This window comes from Haliotis asinina, chromosome 12 (assembly GCF_037392515.1).
Source record: "Haliotis asinina isolate JCU_RB_2024 chromosome 12, JCU_Hal_asi_v2, whole genome shotgun sequence".
Lineage (NCBI taxonomy): Eukaryota > Metazoa > Mollusca > Gastropoda > Lepetellida > Haliotidae > Haliotis > Haliotis asinina.
Window position 1 is genome coordinate 8,107,514 of NC_090291.1, and position 18,851 is coordinate 8,126,364.

Here is an 18,851-nt window from a genome sequence, read left to right on the forward strand (position 1 = left end):
TGACTGGGTTCCATACTGTCTCATTCTCAAACTCTAGTTTGCAAGTTAGAACCTGGTGCTGATTACTCACTCACTCACACGGGCTGGAAAGCCTTATTGATGTGAGGCAGTCAAGTGATGGGCCATCAAGGTAGTTTTAGAAAATACACACTTAGGCTGTTCCATATTTTTGTGATAATAGCTCTCAATTCCACAATGTGAACAAACAACAAGCAGATCTTCTTATCCAAGGGAGGAAACTCTGAACTACGTTTTGTCAACTGTGCTGCACCAACACAGGAAGAGGTTACATTTGGTTTAATTTGTACACAGTAGTGATATTCAAACAATCATCACAATAAATAATAAACTGTACAGATAACTGTACAATAAGCAATACATGTACATTCAATTCACTTATTTCTTTGGTCCACATTAGAACATGAGGAGGCAGACCAATTGGTTAAAACTTGATACCACCAGAACAGACTTAGGTTGTAATTAGGGAGATCATAGCATTATTCTACATTACTGACTGAGGCACAGGCATACAAGTGGGTAGGTAGGAATATTTAAGACAGAAGGCCTGGTATGTGAATCAAATGGTAATATGTGAGTGCCATTTGGTATGTGAAGGCCCCATGTTCAGTTGACAGGTAGGAAAACAGCATAACAGAAGGCCTGGTATGTGAATCACTTGATAATGTATGAGTGTCATATGGTATGTGGAGGCCCCAGGGACAGTGGACAGGTTGGAGTACAGGAAGACAGAAGGCCTGGTATGTGAATCACTTGGTAATGTATGAGTGTTATATGGTATGTGGAGGCCCCAGGGACACTGGACAGGTTGGAGTTCAGGAAGACAGAAGGCCTGGTATGTGAATCACTTGGTAATGTATGAGTGTTATATGGTATGTGGAGGCCCCAGGGACACTGGACAGGTTGGAGTTCAGGAAGACAGAAGGCCTGGTATGTGAATCACCTGGTATATGAGTCAACTAAGAGTAAGCTTTTCAGGGCCCTGTTTCACAAAGCTCTGGTAGCCTAAAATCTTGTAACAATTGGAATGCTTTTGTACTTCCTATACTGTAGCATAGGAGGTACGAATACTATGAGAAAAGTTAAAAGATCTTATGCTAATGGAAGCTTTGTGAAATGGGGTCTTGGAGCCTATTACAACTGATAAACAGTTGTCATTGAGTTTTGTATTTGATGGCTAAAATATAGTTCAAGGTCACTGATTGGAAATGAATTTAAAGGATGAAGTTTTCTACTGAGATTTGATTATTTCTTTGGAATCAGAGGTCACAAGATACATGAACACATTTATAAGAGCTGACCATGACATGTCACTATCATCGTCAGTGTTGACCATGACATGTCACTATCATCGTCAGAGTTGACCATACCATGTCACTATCATCGTGAGAGTTGACCGTGCCACCTCACTATTATTGTGAGAAAAGTAGGTTGCCCAGTGCTTCTGACACTGCAGTACAGACATTAACAGACATAAGGTTCAGACATCACAAACAATGAGGCAGTTTCTTAATTCGTCAGTGTTCAGGGAGGCATTCAGTATACTTCCTCCAACTTGAGACAAATCAATTGTCTCTGAAGAAGAGCATGACTGGCCTCACATTTGGACAGACTGAGTTGCTCTATCTAAACTACATCTTTGAAAAGGTGGGTATCAGAAATGGCTGAATTCTGTAAGAAGTCCCTCAGTTGATATTCAGCAGATGTGTGGCAAAGTGTCCTCAGCTCTGGGTGTCGTTGTACAGTGCAGCCGATATGCTTGAGTTGTTATGGGAAGGGAGGTAACTCATGGTCTTCTTCAGCTGATCATAGCTCCAGTGCAGCTGTTTTACCTCCTCTGAGTGTCGGTGTCGAGTTTCACTTAACTCCTTCAGCAGATGGTCATTGGTCTGCACGAGTGACCTGACAACATCAATATTTATCTTACTCCATGGAACTATTCCTGTAAGAGACAGTCTGTACAGGACATGGTCTACATGATCTACTGTTACTGTGGCAGTAATGTATGAACAGGGCAAAACAAAGAGTACGTGGTGACAACGTATCCCAATACGTGTTACCCTTCCCACAGACCTGTCACAATGGAAAATCAAGGATTTATCTTAAGTCCTGTATTGGAGGGTCCCTGGAACACATGCCTATATTTTTTAGGGATCTTGAACAACAAAATGGGGGTCCCAGACTCTTGAATATTATTATTAATACCGTTGTAGAGTGCATCATGATAAATACATTAATTGTTACAGGAATGAAATACCATAACCCAGCTAGTGTGAAATTCAGTGATAACTTATCGTTACTTGATCGGAAACTTTACAAAAGTTTATTTTCTGCATGCCTGTGGACGTGCTGATAAATTTTGTTGCATCCACAGTCAATTTTTGTGAGTATAGGAAGCAGGAATTCACATCCTGTAACTCCCTGCTTTTTACTGGTGAAAATATTTACTGGTGTTAGTGTATCCCGATACCTGTTACTCTTGTAACATACCATGGTATATGTCTAGTGGTAACAATGGATCCCGATACATGTTAATCTCCCAGCACACCATGGTTTATGTCTGTTGGTCATAACACATCCCGATATGTGTTACTCTCCTCACTAAAAGACATCAGGTTACAGCCGGGAAACCATAGTGAATATCTGAGTAAGATATGACACAACAATTTCCAAAAACTTCCTTGGTGTTGGTCTTATGCAACATGTATAAATGTGAGAACTGATCTTCACTGATTTTCTCTAATTTCAGTCCAAAAATGAGCAATATGTCATGCATTCTCATCAAGACATGTTATTATTTGTCTGTTTTGTTCCTAGTAAGACTGGAGTAACACAGCCTTTTACCTTTTAACAGCTAATGTTGTTAAAGGAAAACCTGATCTTAGATATTTCCTGTATTTGCACTGTGCCCTAAACATGGTAACTGCGATGACCTAAGACTGACCTGTGGCCTAAACGTGACCTGTGACCCGACTAATAACCTACTTGTGACTGTCCTGCAGCATGTTTGCCAGCTCCTGCATCTGAGCGAACTGTTTGAGTCTCCCCCTCAGCCCATCAATCTCACGCTGCAGAGCATCGTTCTGCCGCTGCAGGTCATCTGAAATGGGGGCATCATGGCTACATTTCTTGTCACAGGAAATAGATGAGCATCATGGCTACACATCTTGTAATAGAAAACAGAACAAGGCTATTACTGTACTTATTTATCCAAAAGTATGTGAAACTGACACAGTTTTGGAATGCAACAAACAAACAAACAATATTACAACTGTCATACCTAGTTGTGTCTGGTTGACCACCGACACGGAGGAAGCAGCGCCTCCCTGATACGTTGACAGGGTATCCTGGCTGTCAAGCTTCTTACACAAACGTCGGTTTTCACTGACATACTTGTCAAGCTGGTCACGCAGTGTCTCCTGAAATAGCAACATCAGTTTCAACATCAGCATCAACATCATCATCAGTTTAAATATTGGCATCATCATCAGTATCACCTTTAACATACATGTCAGTATTAACATCAGTATCAACATCAACATCAGTACCAGCATAAACATCAATATCAACATCAACATCAGTACCAGCATAAACATCAATATCAACATCAACATCAACATCAACATCAACATCGTCAGCAACATCAGTGTGACCATTGCACTGCGTAACATTGCTGCCTCAGATGGACCATCCTAACACTTCTGCCTCAGATGGACCATCCTAACACTTCTGCGTCTGATGGACCATCCTAACACTACTGCCTCTGATGGACCATCCTACCACTTCTGCCTCTGATGTAACCATCCTAGCACTGCTGCCTCTGATGGACCATCCTAACATTACTGCCTCAGATGGACCATCCTAACACTACTGCCTCAGATGGACCATCCTATAGTCCATTTGGCACAACAGCAAACTGTTGAATTGCAGTGTAACTCGAAAATGAATAAGCATAACATACACAATGGAACGCTGATCATACAACATGAAAGACAGCACTGCACAAGTTATTGAATAAATAACTTTCTCGGCACTTGTGCAAATGCTTCTCGAACGCCCGTTTGGTCACGTAATTAGTGGAAACCAGACGCTCTACAAAGTATAATGGTGGAGTCCATGAGTCCATGCACACATCTTGAACCGGCTAGCATGAGTGATTATAACCCTGCACTCGTAATGAAGATACTTGTACACGAAGAAGGGTCGCAACTGGTCTTGATGGGAATATCTTGACATTCAGTTGCATCCGACAGTAGCAGAACGCTAGTTATTTTGGATATCATCACGTTCCTGTCATCGAAGCCTTCTGTAGAAAACAAGTTTGACTGGATGTGATCCCCCCAGAATCTACACCGGCATTCATCAGTTTGGGCCTCTCGCCATTGCTCAGCAACTAACAGTTCCCCAATGGCGCTGACTTCACTCACGTGTGCGAGAAAGCATGGAGACAACACAGGTTAATGAATCAATAACTTTCTCGGCACATGTGCACATGCTTCTCACACACCTGGCTGTGCCTTTCTCTGCACTCCTCCCTCGTAATAAACAGTGAAATGTGTCAGTATTTTAATGATAGTTTATTAAACAACTTATTTTTAGGACAATAATTCTGCAAAATCCTCACAGAGTTGGTACCATGTTTTGATTATGATCAGCGTTTCATTGAGTATGTTATGCTAACACTGTTACCTCAGATGGACCATCCATACACTGCTGCTTCGGATGATTTCAACTGAAGCGAAGGGACGGAATGGATCATCAAGGCCAAGCCTAATCGTTTGCCCAAGAGGCTCATGTTCTGTGACATAACTGACAACGACATAATTGACATGGGGGTGCAGTGGCCAAGCTAGTAATCCAGCAAGCTTGGATGAAGGTGCCAGGATCGAGCCCCCTGTGACCACCTGTAAAAAAATCTTTGAGTCAACTTTGTGTGCAGACTCTTTCAGTGTTGTCACAATTCCTAGTGTGCAGTACACAACCCTGTGCACTTAAAACAACCAACGAATCTGTTGGTAGATGACCAGATGGTTGCCACACGAATATGTGCAAACACCTAGTTGCAGGTACAGCAATGTGCAGTAAACATGGACAAAGTACTGTTACTATGTGTCCCAGTCCAGCCACAGTGAATGGGTACCTCGTAAGGATGAGAAAGCCACATTATCTCGATGCACCTAGTAGGCTGCAAGAGTTGTATGATCCCCTGGGACTCAAGACTGAAATAACGATGTGCTATTGTCATGGACATCCAATGATCGGTGGAAAACAAAACACCCTTGAGCAGTTGAACTGGTGAACTGGATATTGGTGCTATACTTTTCCTAGTATATATATAATTTGTGTCTCACACATACCACATCCTGGTAAGCCTTCTGGAGGGACTTTTTCAGGTGTGTCTCATTAGCAGATGACCCCTCTAAGGTGGCCTTGTGCCTAGCATCACGGTCTCGTAGGACAATATTCTCGTCTTTCATGCGCTGCAGCTGGTCACGCAGGTGGAGCACCTCTCTCTGAGTCTGTGCATGTGCAGATCCACTTCCCATCATTACCTTCTCCACAAGGTTCAATGCAAGGCCTGCAACAGTGAGTGGTTGGATGTACAGATGGGTAAGTGGGTGGATTGGTGGATGGGAGGACATTCCTGCAACAGTGAGTGGATAGATGGGCAGATGGGTAGATGTACAGATGGGTAAGTGGGTGGATTGGTGGATTGGAGGACAGTCCGGCAACAGTCAGTGGATAGATGGGCAGATGGGTAGATGTACAGATGGGTAAGTGGGTGGATTGGTGGATGGGAGGACACTCCTGCAACAGTGAGTGGATAGATGGGCAGATGTACAGATGGGAGGACAGGCCTGCAAAAGTGAGTGGTTGGATGGGCAGATGTACAGATGAGTAAGTGGGTGGATTGGCGGATGGAAGGACAGGCCTGCAACACTGAGTGGTTGGATGGGCAGATGGGTAGACATTGGTGGACATTGGGTGGATTGGTGGATGAGAGGACAGGCTTGCAACAGTGAGTGAGTCAGCTAAGTGAGTGAGCTTCCCAGTGATCCAATAGGATTATTGTGTCAACTCATTTGTGATTTCAATCTTTGTTCACAGAAAATAACCTCTAATGTTTACAAAATCTTCTATAAATGGTAAGCTGTATAGCACTGTGTTGTGTCTTACTGCTGATGAAAAGCCTCCTTTAAAATTCAGTAACAATCTGTGAACATCGGAGAGTACATTTGAAGAGTAGGCTACAGACACTCTACCTTTGAACTTTGCATTCTTGTGCAGGGATTTAGTCCCATTCCAATATCTGTCTACCAGGTCCATCAACCGAAACAAGAGTTCCCTCCCTTGAGGGTTTTCTTCCAGACGAACCTTGATGGCATTTTCCTCTTGTGTCTGACGCGGGTCTTGTGGCAAGTCTTTAGGAATGCCCATCTGTTGGAGTGTTTCTTCAATCTGCAGACATACAAACACATTATTACCATGGTTACCCTGACATTCAATCATGCTTCTCCCCTGCTCCAGACTGTATCAGACCCAATGTGAAGCTTACTACAACAATGACAAACTCGATGCAGTGTTGTTAAGGGCTTACTTCTGCAGTTTGTCTTGGAGCACTGTCATGCCGCTGGTGGTTTTGACCTGCCTGCTTCAGCCTCTGTTCTGCCTCACTTCCTCTGTCCCTTTGCATTCTGGGAGGTTCTGGATAGGACTCTCGTTCTGTTGGCACCTGACTCACTTCAAGTTCGTCTTCATCTTAAGCAAAAATGTGTTCAGATGTGGCAAATTCTGTTGTCACAAAAATGAGATGATGGACAGTTGGATTGGTAAACATTTAGAGAGTTGGATTAACAGCTGGATGTACACATGATACGGCAGCTGAATGGGCAAATGGAATCACAAATATCTGGCAGATCTATTGACTGGTTGGTGGACCGGTGGATGGGCATATATCTAGATGGAAGGATGGACCAGTGGATGGGCACATATCTAGGCAGATGGACAGACAGGTGGATGGGCACATATCTAGGCAGATGGACAGGCAGGTGGATGGGCACATATCTAGGCAGATGGACAGGCAGGTGGATGGGCACATATCTAGGCATATGGACAGGCAGGTGGATGGGCACACATCTAGGCAGATGGACAGGCAGGTTGGTGGAAGGGCAGTCAACATATACATGAGTACACTGACAGTGGGCATACCTGCTGCACCAGGATGAGGAGTGAAGTAGCCATGGCTCCTGTACTTGGTGTAGGCATCTGTCTCATCAGCATACTCCAGATTGGGGTCCACTCTGAAATAGGTCCAATCACATGAAAATCATGGCACTACTTCAAAACAGACTCACCAGTATCTCCATCCTGTTATGAGTATCTGTTACCATGGCAACCAGCTATACCAACCTCTTCCTCCTGTCTCCTCCTCGGTCTCCATCTGACACGCTAGGAATGTTGGGATAGCGCTTCCTGTATGTGGACATCACGTCATCTGCCTCCTCTGGAAGAGATGATGATCTTGGACGATGCTCCCCAGCAGCCTGGAATCACATGAAGTCTCACATTATTGCTTATCCAAAGTACATTAACACATAGGGCTGAAAGGGTATACAGCAGAATTTGTTTTTGGTTTGGTGAAAATACAGTACCAGGTTCAGTTGATCACCGACCTTGTCTGATCTGGCCTCCCTGTCTGGGTCTGTTTGATTCAGCTTATCACTGCCAAGACTCTTCAAGCCTGAAACAAAAAGTACACCTATACAGACCCTGCAAACTTGTATAGAAATCCTCAACAATGTGATGAATGCTGAGAACTGACATAAAGTTATAATCACATCACTGTTATAAAGTTATAACCATGTCACTGTTATAAAGTTATAACTATGTCACTGTTATAAAGTTATGACCATGTCACTGTTATAATGTTATGACCATGTCATTGTTATAAAGTTATAACTATGTAACTGTTATAAAGTTATGACCATGTCACTGTTATAAAGTTTTAACTATGTAACTGTTATAAGTTATAGCCATGCCACTGTCATAAAGTTATAACCATGCCACTGTCATAAAGTTATAACCATGCCACTGTTATAAAGTTATAACTATGTAACTGTCATAAAGTTATGACCATGTCACTGTTATAAAGTTATAACTATGTAACTGGCTCCATTTCAACATCCCACATGCAGAGCACCCAACCTTCAAATAACCAATACATACAATATGAAAATACATACAACAAATTATGTTAAATGATTCTTCACGTGACCTTTCTTAATGAACCCTACCATCAAGCGTGTACTCTTCTGCCTTGTCTTGTCGAGCCGCTGAACCAGTCAGGGGGCGGGGCTTGGCGAGGTCACCCCCTGTGTGGGCGATCAGATCCAACACAGCAACATCATCATCATCGAGGACTGCAGCAGTGAATGAGATTGATGCTATAACATATTTTCAGTTTCATCTCAGTAAAGCAAGAGAAGCCACATGCAAGGCATAGATGTGTCCAGGTTGCATGTATAGTGAAATGCTGATCATAATCAAAACATCATACCACCTCTGACAGGCTTTTGGTATGATGTTTTGATTATGATCAGTGTTTCATTGAGTATTTTATGTATGTTAGTTTTCAAGTTAGACTGCAATTCATTGATACACTTTTGAGCCAAACAGACTGTACAAACATGGTACAGACAAACCAAGGAAAACAACAAGGGCAGATCTGGGACTGAAACCTGGTCCAGGCAAGGGTTTGCCCACTCAGCCACACAGTAGTGGAGTCTGTACAAGTGCTCAGCATTATACCAGTCGTGTATCAGTTCATTTACAGAATGGTTCTCATAATCATAATCCTACCATGAAAGGTTTACACTCTCCACCAAAACCTGGTGATAGTGTTTCCTCTGACACTAAGAAGCAGCTAAGTAATATCATGACATACATGATCTTCACTACCGTGATGAATGTGATCTGACGGACCGATCAGCCATCTCACATGACACACTACCAACTACAACTGTGTCAGTGATGATGATTTTCCAGTCAGTATTTTAGAATTTATTAATCAATTTCTTGCAATGAAATAGACCTTGGTGGTTCATTCAGAATTTGTATGGAACATCCTGTTGTCCTCAACATCTTTAATGGACATTTTCCACTGTCACAACTGTTGGTCTCCAAAACCTGCCATACCTGTAGGTCACTAATTTCCACTGACCTACCTGTGGGTAACTAATAACTGCCATACCTGTTGGTCACTAATTTCCACTGATCTATCTGTAACTAGTTTCAACTGCCTTACCTGTTGGTCTCTTCTGTAGCTTATTAACAAACTCAGCCCTGGGGTGTGTGGCCTTCCTGGGAGGGTCATGTTCTGGTGGGTGGTGGGTCATCTCTGTAGCTTGACTGGAGCTGAAGTGTATGAGAGCGGCCTGACGTTCTCGGTCCCGCACGCCACGGTCATCTGAACACAGCAATAGTGTCTCTTATTCAAGCATTTGTTGGACAATATACAGACAATTACAATTTTTATTTACCATTTACTTTGTCAGTACTAACATACAAACAGTCTTGTGCAGTGCAGTTTATACAGTAGATAAACTGAGCACACAGATAATCTGAGCACACAGATAAACTGAGCACACAAACTGAGCACTTAGAAAACATGTGTCCATAGACAAACTGAGCACCTATGCAGACTAAGCTTGTATATCAACAAAACACTCATACAAACTGAGCATGTATTTCACCTGTGTATATCTGCAGGTCTGTGAAGATATCAGTAGGTCTATGAAGATATGAGTAGGACTGTGAAGATATTGGTATGTCTGTGAAGATATCAGTAGGTCTGTGAAGATATCAGTAGGTCTGTGAAGGTATCAGTAGGTCTGTGAAGATATTAGTATGTCTGTGAAGATATCAGTAGGTCTGTGAAGATATTGGTATGTCTGTGAAGATATCAGTAGGTCTGAAAAGATATCAGTAGCTCTCTGAAGATATGAGTAGGTCTGTGAAGATATTGGTATGTCTGTGAAGGTATCAATAGGTCTGTGAAGATGTTGGTATGTCTGTGAAGCTATCAGTAGGTCTGTGAAGGTATGTATGAAGTATTACCAAGCTTCTGGAGACTGGGCAGCATATGGATGAGGTAGAGACGTGAATCGGGCTCACTGCGGGTGATGGGGTTCAGGCGGAGATCCAGCTCCTTCAGGTTGGTGTTCATCTGTAGCCTCTTCAGCTCCTCCAGGCTGTTGATGTTGTTGTAGTAGCTGGTGTAGTTAAGGCAGTGTGGAGGAGGAGGAAGCTACTTCATGTCCCCACAGTACAAATATATCCTGCATGTGCCATGTAAACATGTGCCCCTTGTAACCATGGTGACATACATATCCTGCATGTGCCATGAAACTACTCCCCTTGTAATCATGGTGACATATATATCTTACATGTGCCATGTAAACAAAAACTCTATGTTGAACCTTTCGGCAGCAAGGATACAGATTGAGTTTTTCCAGCAGTTTGAGATTCTCTAATCCCTGCAACAGATCAGACTTAAACACCATGACATAGACTTATACACCATGACATAGACTTACATATCATGACATAGACGTATACACCATGACATAGACTTACCTATCATGACACAGACTTATATATCAAGACATAGACTTATACACAATGACATAGACTTATACACAATGGCATAGACTTACATTTCATGACACAGACTTATATATCAAGACATAGACTTATATACCATGACATAGACTTTTACACCATGACATAGACTTATACACCATGACATAGGCTTATACACCATGACATAGACTAATATATCATGACATAGACTTATACACCATGACATAGACTTATATACCATGATGTAGACTTATGCAGCATGACACAGACTTATGCACCATGACATAGACACCATCACATAGACTTATACACCATGACATAGGCTTATATATCATGGCATAGACTTATATACTATGATGTAGACTTATACACCATCACATAGACTTATATATCATGATATAGACTTATACACCATGACATAGACTTATATATCATGGTGTAGGCTTATACACCCTGACATAGACTTATATATCATGAAATAGACTTATGCACCATGACACAGACTTGGACACAATCACATAGACTTATATATCATGACATAGACTTATACACTATGACATAGACCTATACACCATGACATAGACTTGGACATGATCATATAGACTTATACACCATGACACAGACTTACCTATCATGACACAGACTTATATATCAAGACATAGACTTATACACAATGACATAGACTTATACACAATGGCATAGACTTACATTTCATGACACAGACTTATATATCAAGACATAGACTTATATACCATGACATAGACTTATACACCATGACATAGACTTATATATCATGACATAGACTTATAGTTATACACCATGATATAGACTTATATACCATGACATAAACTTATACACCATGACACAGACTTACACACCATGACATAGACTTTTATATCATGACATAGACTTATATACCATGCCATAATGCTTATATACCATTGCCATGGACTTATATACCATGCTATGTTGCTTACAGTTATATGACATGACATAAAGGTTATACACCATGCCATGGACTTATATACCATGCTATGTTGCTTATAAATATATGACATGACATAAAGGTTATACACCATGCCATGTTGCTATTTTACCATAAAGAATTAATTATACCATGGCATGCTGCTTGTTTACAATGACATATACCACAACCCTATTGGAGTCCTAGAACAAATGAACAATGTCATCTGATGTACTATGCTCCTCATGATATCAAGAACCACTCTCCTGCTGTCTGAGTTCTGTACCTCTAAGCTATCCAAAGCATTCCGGGACAGATCCAGGCACTTGAGGCGGCTGAATTTCCGCAGAGAATTCCCAATGCTGACAATTTTCTCATGGTATGTCCCGGGAAGAGAGAGTGACTTGACATCTTCTGGAAAACAAAACACACGTCTACAGTGGAACCCTGCCAGTCCATAAACCTGTCTTTAGCTGTGTCCATTCAGATTATTTACCTGGAAACAGCAATACAGACTACAAGCATGATCAGGGTGAAAGTTTATTTGTTAACAGTCCTCAAATTAAACTTTTACCCAAAGAACAGAAACCATAATAAGATATAAACACTTGATGTCAACACTATCATGCATCATTCTTGAACAAGATCTACTGGCAAGAGCGAATCCTGGACAAGGCACCAACAGGCAACTGGCACCTGCATATTGGTTGCAAAATGCAAAAGTGAATAAGAAAATACTATTTTCTCACCAACACTGTACCCAAAGTAATCTCTCCACATTCTCATGGTAACTGACAAAAGATTTTCATTTGATCTAAAAACAACTAATAGCTCTCTTTGCCACTGGTTAAATGAGTTCGCAGTGGTTACCATAGTTAATAAGAACACAGCAAGATTGCTCAGCTCTTCCCAGATCGACTCAACTCATCCTGTGTGCCTCTCACAGGAGCACATGACAAACACTTGGACACATTCACCACAATGAACACAGGAACATTATCTGTAATGTTCTCAGTTGAAGACTAAGGACACTGGTCAATATCATTACTGAATCTAAACACAATCTTGAAACCTTTTGGATCTTAATCAGCTGATTTCCCGAAAAATGAACAGATCTGAAACCACAGAAACACCCAATGGTTCTCTCTGTCATCATCATTCTCATCTTAGGATGCAGACATGGCAATTGTAGCTGTGATACAGTGAACCACAGAGTGAGTGAGTGAGTGAGTGAGTGAGTGAGTGAGTGAGTGAGTGAGTGAGTGAGTGAGTGAGTGAGTGAGTGAGTGAGTGAGTGAGTGAGTGAGTGAGTGAGAGAGAGAAAATATGTACATGATGTATGGGATATGCATAACACAATACTGATTGTATTCATATTTTATTTATAGAAGATAACATGATAAATATAATATAGAGACATTTGTATAACAGGTATAACATCTCATGTTTGCCTGTCACTATTATCACTATTATAATTGATGGATAACACCATCATCAGTCTACAATGTCAATTTCAACAGATGGCCGGAGGCATCTAAAAACTGCAGCTTTGTCCTTCGACCTTGATGAAGGGACTCCTTTAGCCTCTGCAAACGAGAATCAAGTTCACGATAAACTTGTTTTCTGCTATTCGGTTTACTACCATGATCCAGTTCAATTTTCTTCTTTCTGTCTGTTGATTCAGTGTCCTTCAACTTGCTGATAAACTCAAACTGGTTTGGGTGGGACTTGCCAAGGGACCAGTGTAGGAAATGTAGGTCCCTCTTTGTCCATTAGGCATAAGGGCAAATGCAGCGGGGAACATGGTGGAACCTGAGAAGCAGTGAACAGCATATAGCTGGTTCCAAAGGCTTGGACAGGAATAGAATGTACAATCCATGAATAGGGTGTCAGCACTCTGCATAGTCTCCATCATGTCTTCTGTGGAGAACACCAGGATTCTGTTGACACCATTGTCGATGGCGAGGAATTCACTTCCATCACTGGTCTCAGCCCAGTGGTTCTCCATGTACACATCAGCCAGGATCTTTGGGAGTGGAGGAAGATTCTTTCATCGGTGTTGGTAGAGACCAGCATCGATGCTACCAAAATAGGGTGTTGTTGCAGCTTCATCAACGGTCAAGGTTTTCATTTCATCTTAAAAGATCTTTTGAATATCTGTGACTTCTGTTCTGGCATGTGTCTTCAAGGTACTCATCAGTCGCAGAGTAGTCGGATCTTCTATGACGCCGAGGTAATGTGGCGATGACTTTTGAAGAAACTCGCCATCAGCGCTTACCTTTCCACGGCATGTAGAGAGAAACCAGTCTCATTATAAAGATAAGTAGTAGAGAAAACTACTTAACCAGAAGAACAAAGGGATAAAAGGTGGACATGAGAAACCAGTCTGGTCATAATATTATACAGACACTTTATAGAGAAAACTAATTAATCAGAAGAAGAACAGGATTTAGAGATGGATTAGAGAGAAACCAGTCTATTCAATGATTTTAACTAATAGGTAACAATAAGAAAACAGTAAGTAAGCAAAGACCAAAAAAAATCAGACTGTTCCACTTTTTCTTGTCAGGAGGTAAGATCAAGCAGTATCTATCACTCTCTCATTCTGCCTACACAGTTGTAGCCAACAGATCATGACTTGTATTGTTTTTAGATGTAGGCAGAATGAGAGGACACCTTCAAAATTGTCTGATATTCATCGGAAAGGATTGTTTTATGACAGTCCTCAGTGTGATTTACTGGCAGGTGTGTACACACAAAGTATTGCATGTTCATCCCACCCTCTTGTTATAGCACAAGCAATAGATGAGGTGAAATGGTACACTCTCCCCATGGTACGGTACATACTGCAGTGCAAGACCTTCAGTTTCGTCTGTGTCGGTTTGGTATATGAGATAATGCACAAAATTGACAACAAGAACCAAACTAAACCTTTCAGTGTTTAATAACACAGAAAAACTTAACCATAATTTTTGTTATTGTGAGTGAACAAAACTGTCATTATATAGATTATTTTAAACAACTTAGATACATTAAAACAAGACATAAGAACTGAACAGCAGATGGCAAGTGATCCTTCGTATTGTTTGTAATAGCATGCATTCCAGATCTTACGCAAGATCACTCAGGCTGATGACAGTTTTTTTGAATGATCACGTCTATAAATAACACCTAATTTCAGGTCAAGTCGTCACATTTATAGCTGATCACTTGTTGAAACATATCAAAGTGTAATATGATGTGTATCAAGTAGATCGTTTTGTTCTTTTAGTATGAAGGAATTGTTGCTGATGATAATGTTTTTTTTAATTCATTCTCATTTGATCTGAAAAGAATGAATTTCCAAAAAATGACACTGATTATTCAGCATATCGAATTGTAATTACCATTGCATAAAACTTAGAACTAATTCAATCTTAATTCCATTGAGCTTATCTGTTGAACACTAATTCAATAAAAAGTATGACATCTCAGATATGTTTAAATTTGGAATAGTTGCAATGCTGATTTCGAGATTCTAAGATAGATTCACTCAGAATATATGACTCTGAGAGATAAGTTTCGCCACATCCCATGACAAAATTTACCTCTTGATATAATACATTCTCAGAAAAACCAGCGTTCATGTTCTACTTGATACTTATTTGTAAAACGTGTGTGGTTGTAAGAACATTAAGAATTTAGTTTATTTATGAATATCATTTTTCGCATTTATTCTAAGTCTTAACGTATTCTACCAGTTGTATCTGCTTAAACCCAGTGGAAATTTTATGCCTACGATATGTTACAACTCGTCTGTAATGCAAATAATATGCCTAAATAATGTACGCAGTTACAGAAGGTATAACATGATTAGACAAATATATTTATTTGGAAATAACTGGAAAAGGAACCCAGGTACTAATTGTATTGCTGACTTGTAGACATAAGCAGACAACATTCAAGGCAATCCCAAACTTACTTCCAAGAAAATGACGCCCGTCTAGGAAAGCATAGACTTGGACAACATGATTTGATTTCTAGACATTTTAGAAAAGGTATAAAAAGGTTTTTAAAATGATGATGTGAAAACTGAAAATAACGAATTTTTATATTCCATTATGTTATAACAAACTGAAGGCCACATACCGCGGTTCTACTACTATCATGAGTTACAATTTCACCCCTAGCAATGAAACAAAGGAGATCAGTGAAACATCAGGCATATAAACACAGGCTGTGTGATCCCTCTTGCCATGTATGATCAGTCTTAATGATGTTGACATATTGTACATGCTACACATTACTAGTTGCTTGTCTTACTGACAACATTGATACTGCTTGGATGTTTATTAGATAGACAGGATAACTGCATATTCCTTGTTTCATAAACAAACACATGATGTTGCACATGTGATTGCAAAGTTTTTCAGTTAACAACAACTTGGTTATGTTTGTTGTTCCCATACCACCTGCATAGGATGATGCTCATGATGTTGATCACCAGTTTGTTTGACTCCACTTGAATATTTACAGTATGCCACCATATGGCTGGAAGGGTGCAGGCTAAAACGTCACCACAGCAAAACGGCACCTGGCGAAAACGTCACCGTTTGGACAGAACGGAACCTTCCCTTGGCGAAAACGGCTACAAATGTTATGGCGAAAACATCACCATATACAATTTTAAAAAGGATGAACATTGATATGATGACTTTATTGTATTGTGAACTTTGGATAAACATTTAGTGTTTAGTAAATAGACTTTGTGAAATAAAAACAGATATATTAGGTAAGTAGACGTTATTGGATTGTGAACTTTGGATTGATATAAATATAAATATAAATAAATAATATATTAGGAATATATCAGGTAAGTATGCCCATCAATATATAACACTAACACTCACCAAGCTGCTTGCATCATGTTTAGATAATAAATGCGTCTACTCTGTCGACATTGATTGGAAAGTGCTTCTCCTACCCAAGCTGCATGTAGTATGTTTAGATAATAAATGCGTCTACTCTGCCAACAATGTTTGGAAAGTGCTTCTCCTACCCAAGCTGCGTGTAGTATGTTTAGATAATAAATGCGTCTACTCTGCCAACAATGTTTGGAAAGTGCTTCTCCTACCCAAGCTGCGTGTAGTATGTTTAGATAATAAATGCGTCTACTCTGCTGACAATGATTGGAAAGTAAAAACATCGCACCCTTCAAACTGTATTTAAAGCATGTACCCAATACACATCATTCATCACAATGTCTCACCACTGTGTTGTATGCGATAAGACTGTCCGAAGAAATCATATATGGCTGTGTAAAAACTATAGTAATACATAAACATAAATATTTTTTTAAAAACTTTGCTGCTCTTGTGTAATGTTACCGTTCTTCTACTTTCAGTTGGACGACAACTTTTTACCTGATTACTTCTTGCGTGGTGACGTAAGAAACAAAGGCGAGAGGCATTTGGTGTTTGCCACATTACAAACAATTAAACAATAAAGTCAAAATAATAATAAAGTCAATATAACAATGTTTGATATATGGTGACGTTTTAGCCCTTTAATCAGTAGCCGTTTTCGCCAATTTGGTGCCGTTTTCACCAAACGATTTTGGTGCCGTTCTGCTGTGGTCCCGTTTTAGCTATAACCCTGATGAATGTAACCCAAACTAAACCTATTCACTCACTCACTCTCCTGAAATATCTAATAATCACAGACATCCACTATACCTGGATTTTATTTTTATCCCTGCATTATAAATGTGGACATTATCGTAGAGTTCAAGTGTTCTAACTGAAGTATGATTTATGTCCAGCACCTAGTACATAATCCGATTACGAATTTTGCATGTGTAGGGCTTGGGCTGGGGTCCCACCGCCTGGCCTGGACATGTTTTGGCATGTATATTCCACATATTCGCTAGAAATGCAAAACATGAATAAAATCACATATCACGAAAAGAGACATTTCAAATTATTATCACAACATCGTTACCTGGATATCTGAGAGTGAAAGATAAGAGTGTATATTGTTGGTTATCCAAATGCAAAACAAAAACAAACTCATTGAATTTGACAAGACCTGACCCACATTAGCAACGTATCCACGTTGCTGAGTGTTCCCGTTCGAAAGGCACACGGACTCAGACCCCAGGAATTTCATAATGGAAAATCACAACTATACTGAAAAAAGTAACAAATAATATTTACCAAGATTGTCATGAGACAAACTGACTCGGCTTCGTATAAGATCCTCTGTCAAAGTAAGCGCCATGTCTAAACAATGAGCGTACTTTTCTACAGCATTTGTTTACATTCCGATGTCTAACGCGAAACGAACAGAACGAGTTAGTAGGTCTGTACGTTGTAGTACTTAGCAGCAGGCGTCATAGCAATGAAATGTGACACTTTTCACGTGTCTCACTGTGACCAAGGTTGGTTAAGACGGTAGAGTATACCATGAGAATACTAAACTTTAGCTACAGCACAGTTTCTTGTTCATCTTCACTTGACAAGTTCGCAAAAACCTTCTCATGTTTTTTTCTTAAGTAAAGGGTGCAGTGCGATAAAAGAAGGATTAAATTTACGACTGACGAAGTTTATCTTCAAATTGTTTTAGTCTGAGAAATCACATATATATGTTATATATGTTGTCTGGCGTTTTAATGTAAGATCAGTTGTGTTAGAAGTGTGGGGGTGGATACACTTCTTATGCCCTCACACGTTGAACGGGAAATAGTCTCTCTCTCTTTCTCTCTCTCTCTCTCTCTCTCTCTCTCTGTGTGTGTGTGTGTGTGTGTGTGTGTGTGCATGCATAATTCTTGTTCTTGTGCTTACAGGGTGCTGTGGATGTTTATACTTGTTTGCTTCTCTCACATACCTGTACATCACTTTGGTTCTGTTGGTGATGGTGTTACCATCTAACATAATGTGCATATTTGGAATTACATTTCCTCAGTAGAGCAGGTGCTAATTTTTTTTATTGGATTGAGTCCCATTCGGGATTCGAACCCACGCCCTCAGAGTCGGGCACCTAAACGCCAGTACACGAAGTTACCAGCCACGGCGATCACCCACGGCTTCTATCTGCTGTTACCGTTTACAACCAAATGAAGCACAAATTGAATATCCATAGATTAATTTCCGTGTTCATCATATAAAGTACTCAATCTAAAAGGGAACGAAGCTGTAAATAAAAACGCATTCCGAACTCTACGTAATTCGTTTGACGTTTATGGTGTAAC

At 40.3% G+C, this 18,851-nt stretch overlaps 1 protein-coding gene across 1 annotated transcript; it reads right to left on the reverse strand.

Annotated features, from left to right (window-relative positions):
- Positions 1-282: 282 nt before the first annotated feature.
- On the reverse strand, positions 283-17,886 carry LOC137257927 (centrosomal protein of 72 kDa-like). Its single transcript, XM_067795436.1, has 15 exons — positions 17,818-17,886; positions 11,910-12,037; positions 10,516-10,553; positions 10,135-10,289; positions 9,323-9,484; positions 8,313-8,438; positions 7,692-7,759; positions 7,429-7,562; positions 7,228-7,319; positions 6,617-6,777; positions 6,282-6,477; positions 5,376-5,596; positions 3,299-3,437; positions 3,004-3,118; positions 283-1,920 (listed from the first exon to the last, which is right to left on the reverse strand). The coding sequence occupies exons 1-15, from the start codon at positions 17,879-17,881 to the stop codon at positions 1,740-1,742; spliced, it is 1,980 nt and encodes a 659-aa protein (XP_067651537.1). The 5' UTR covers positions 17,882-17,886; the 3' UTR covers positions 283-1,739.
- Positions 17,887-18,851: the final 965 nt, after the last annotated feature.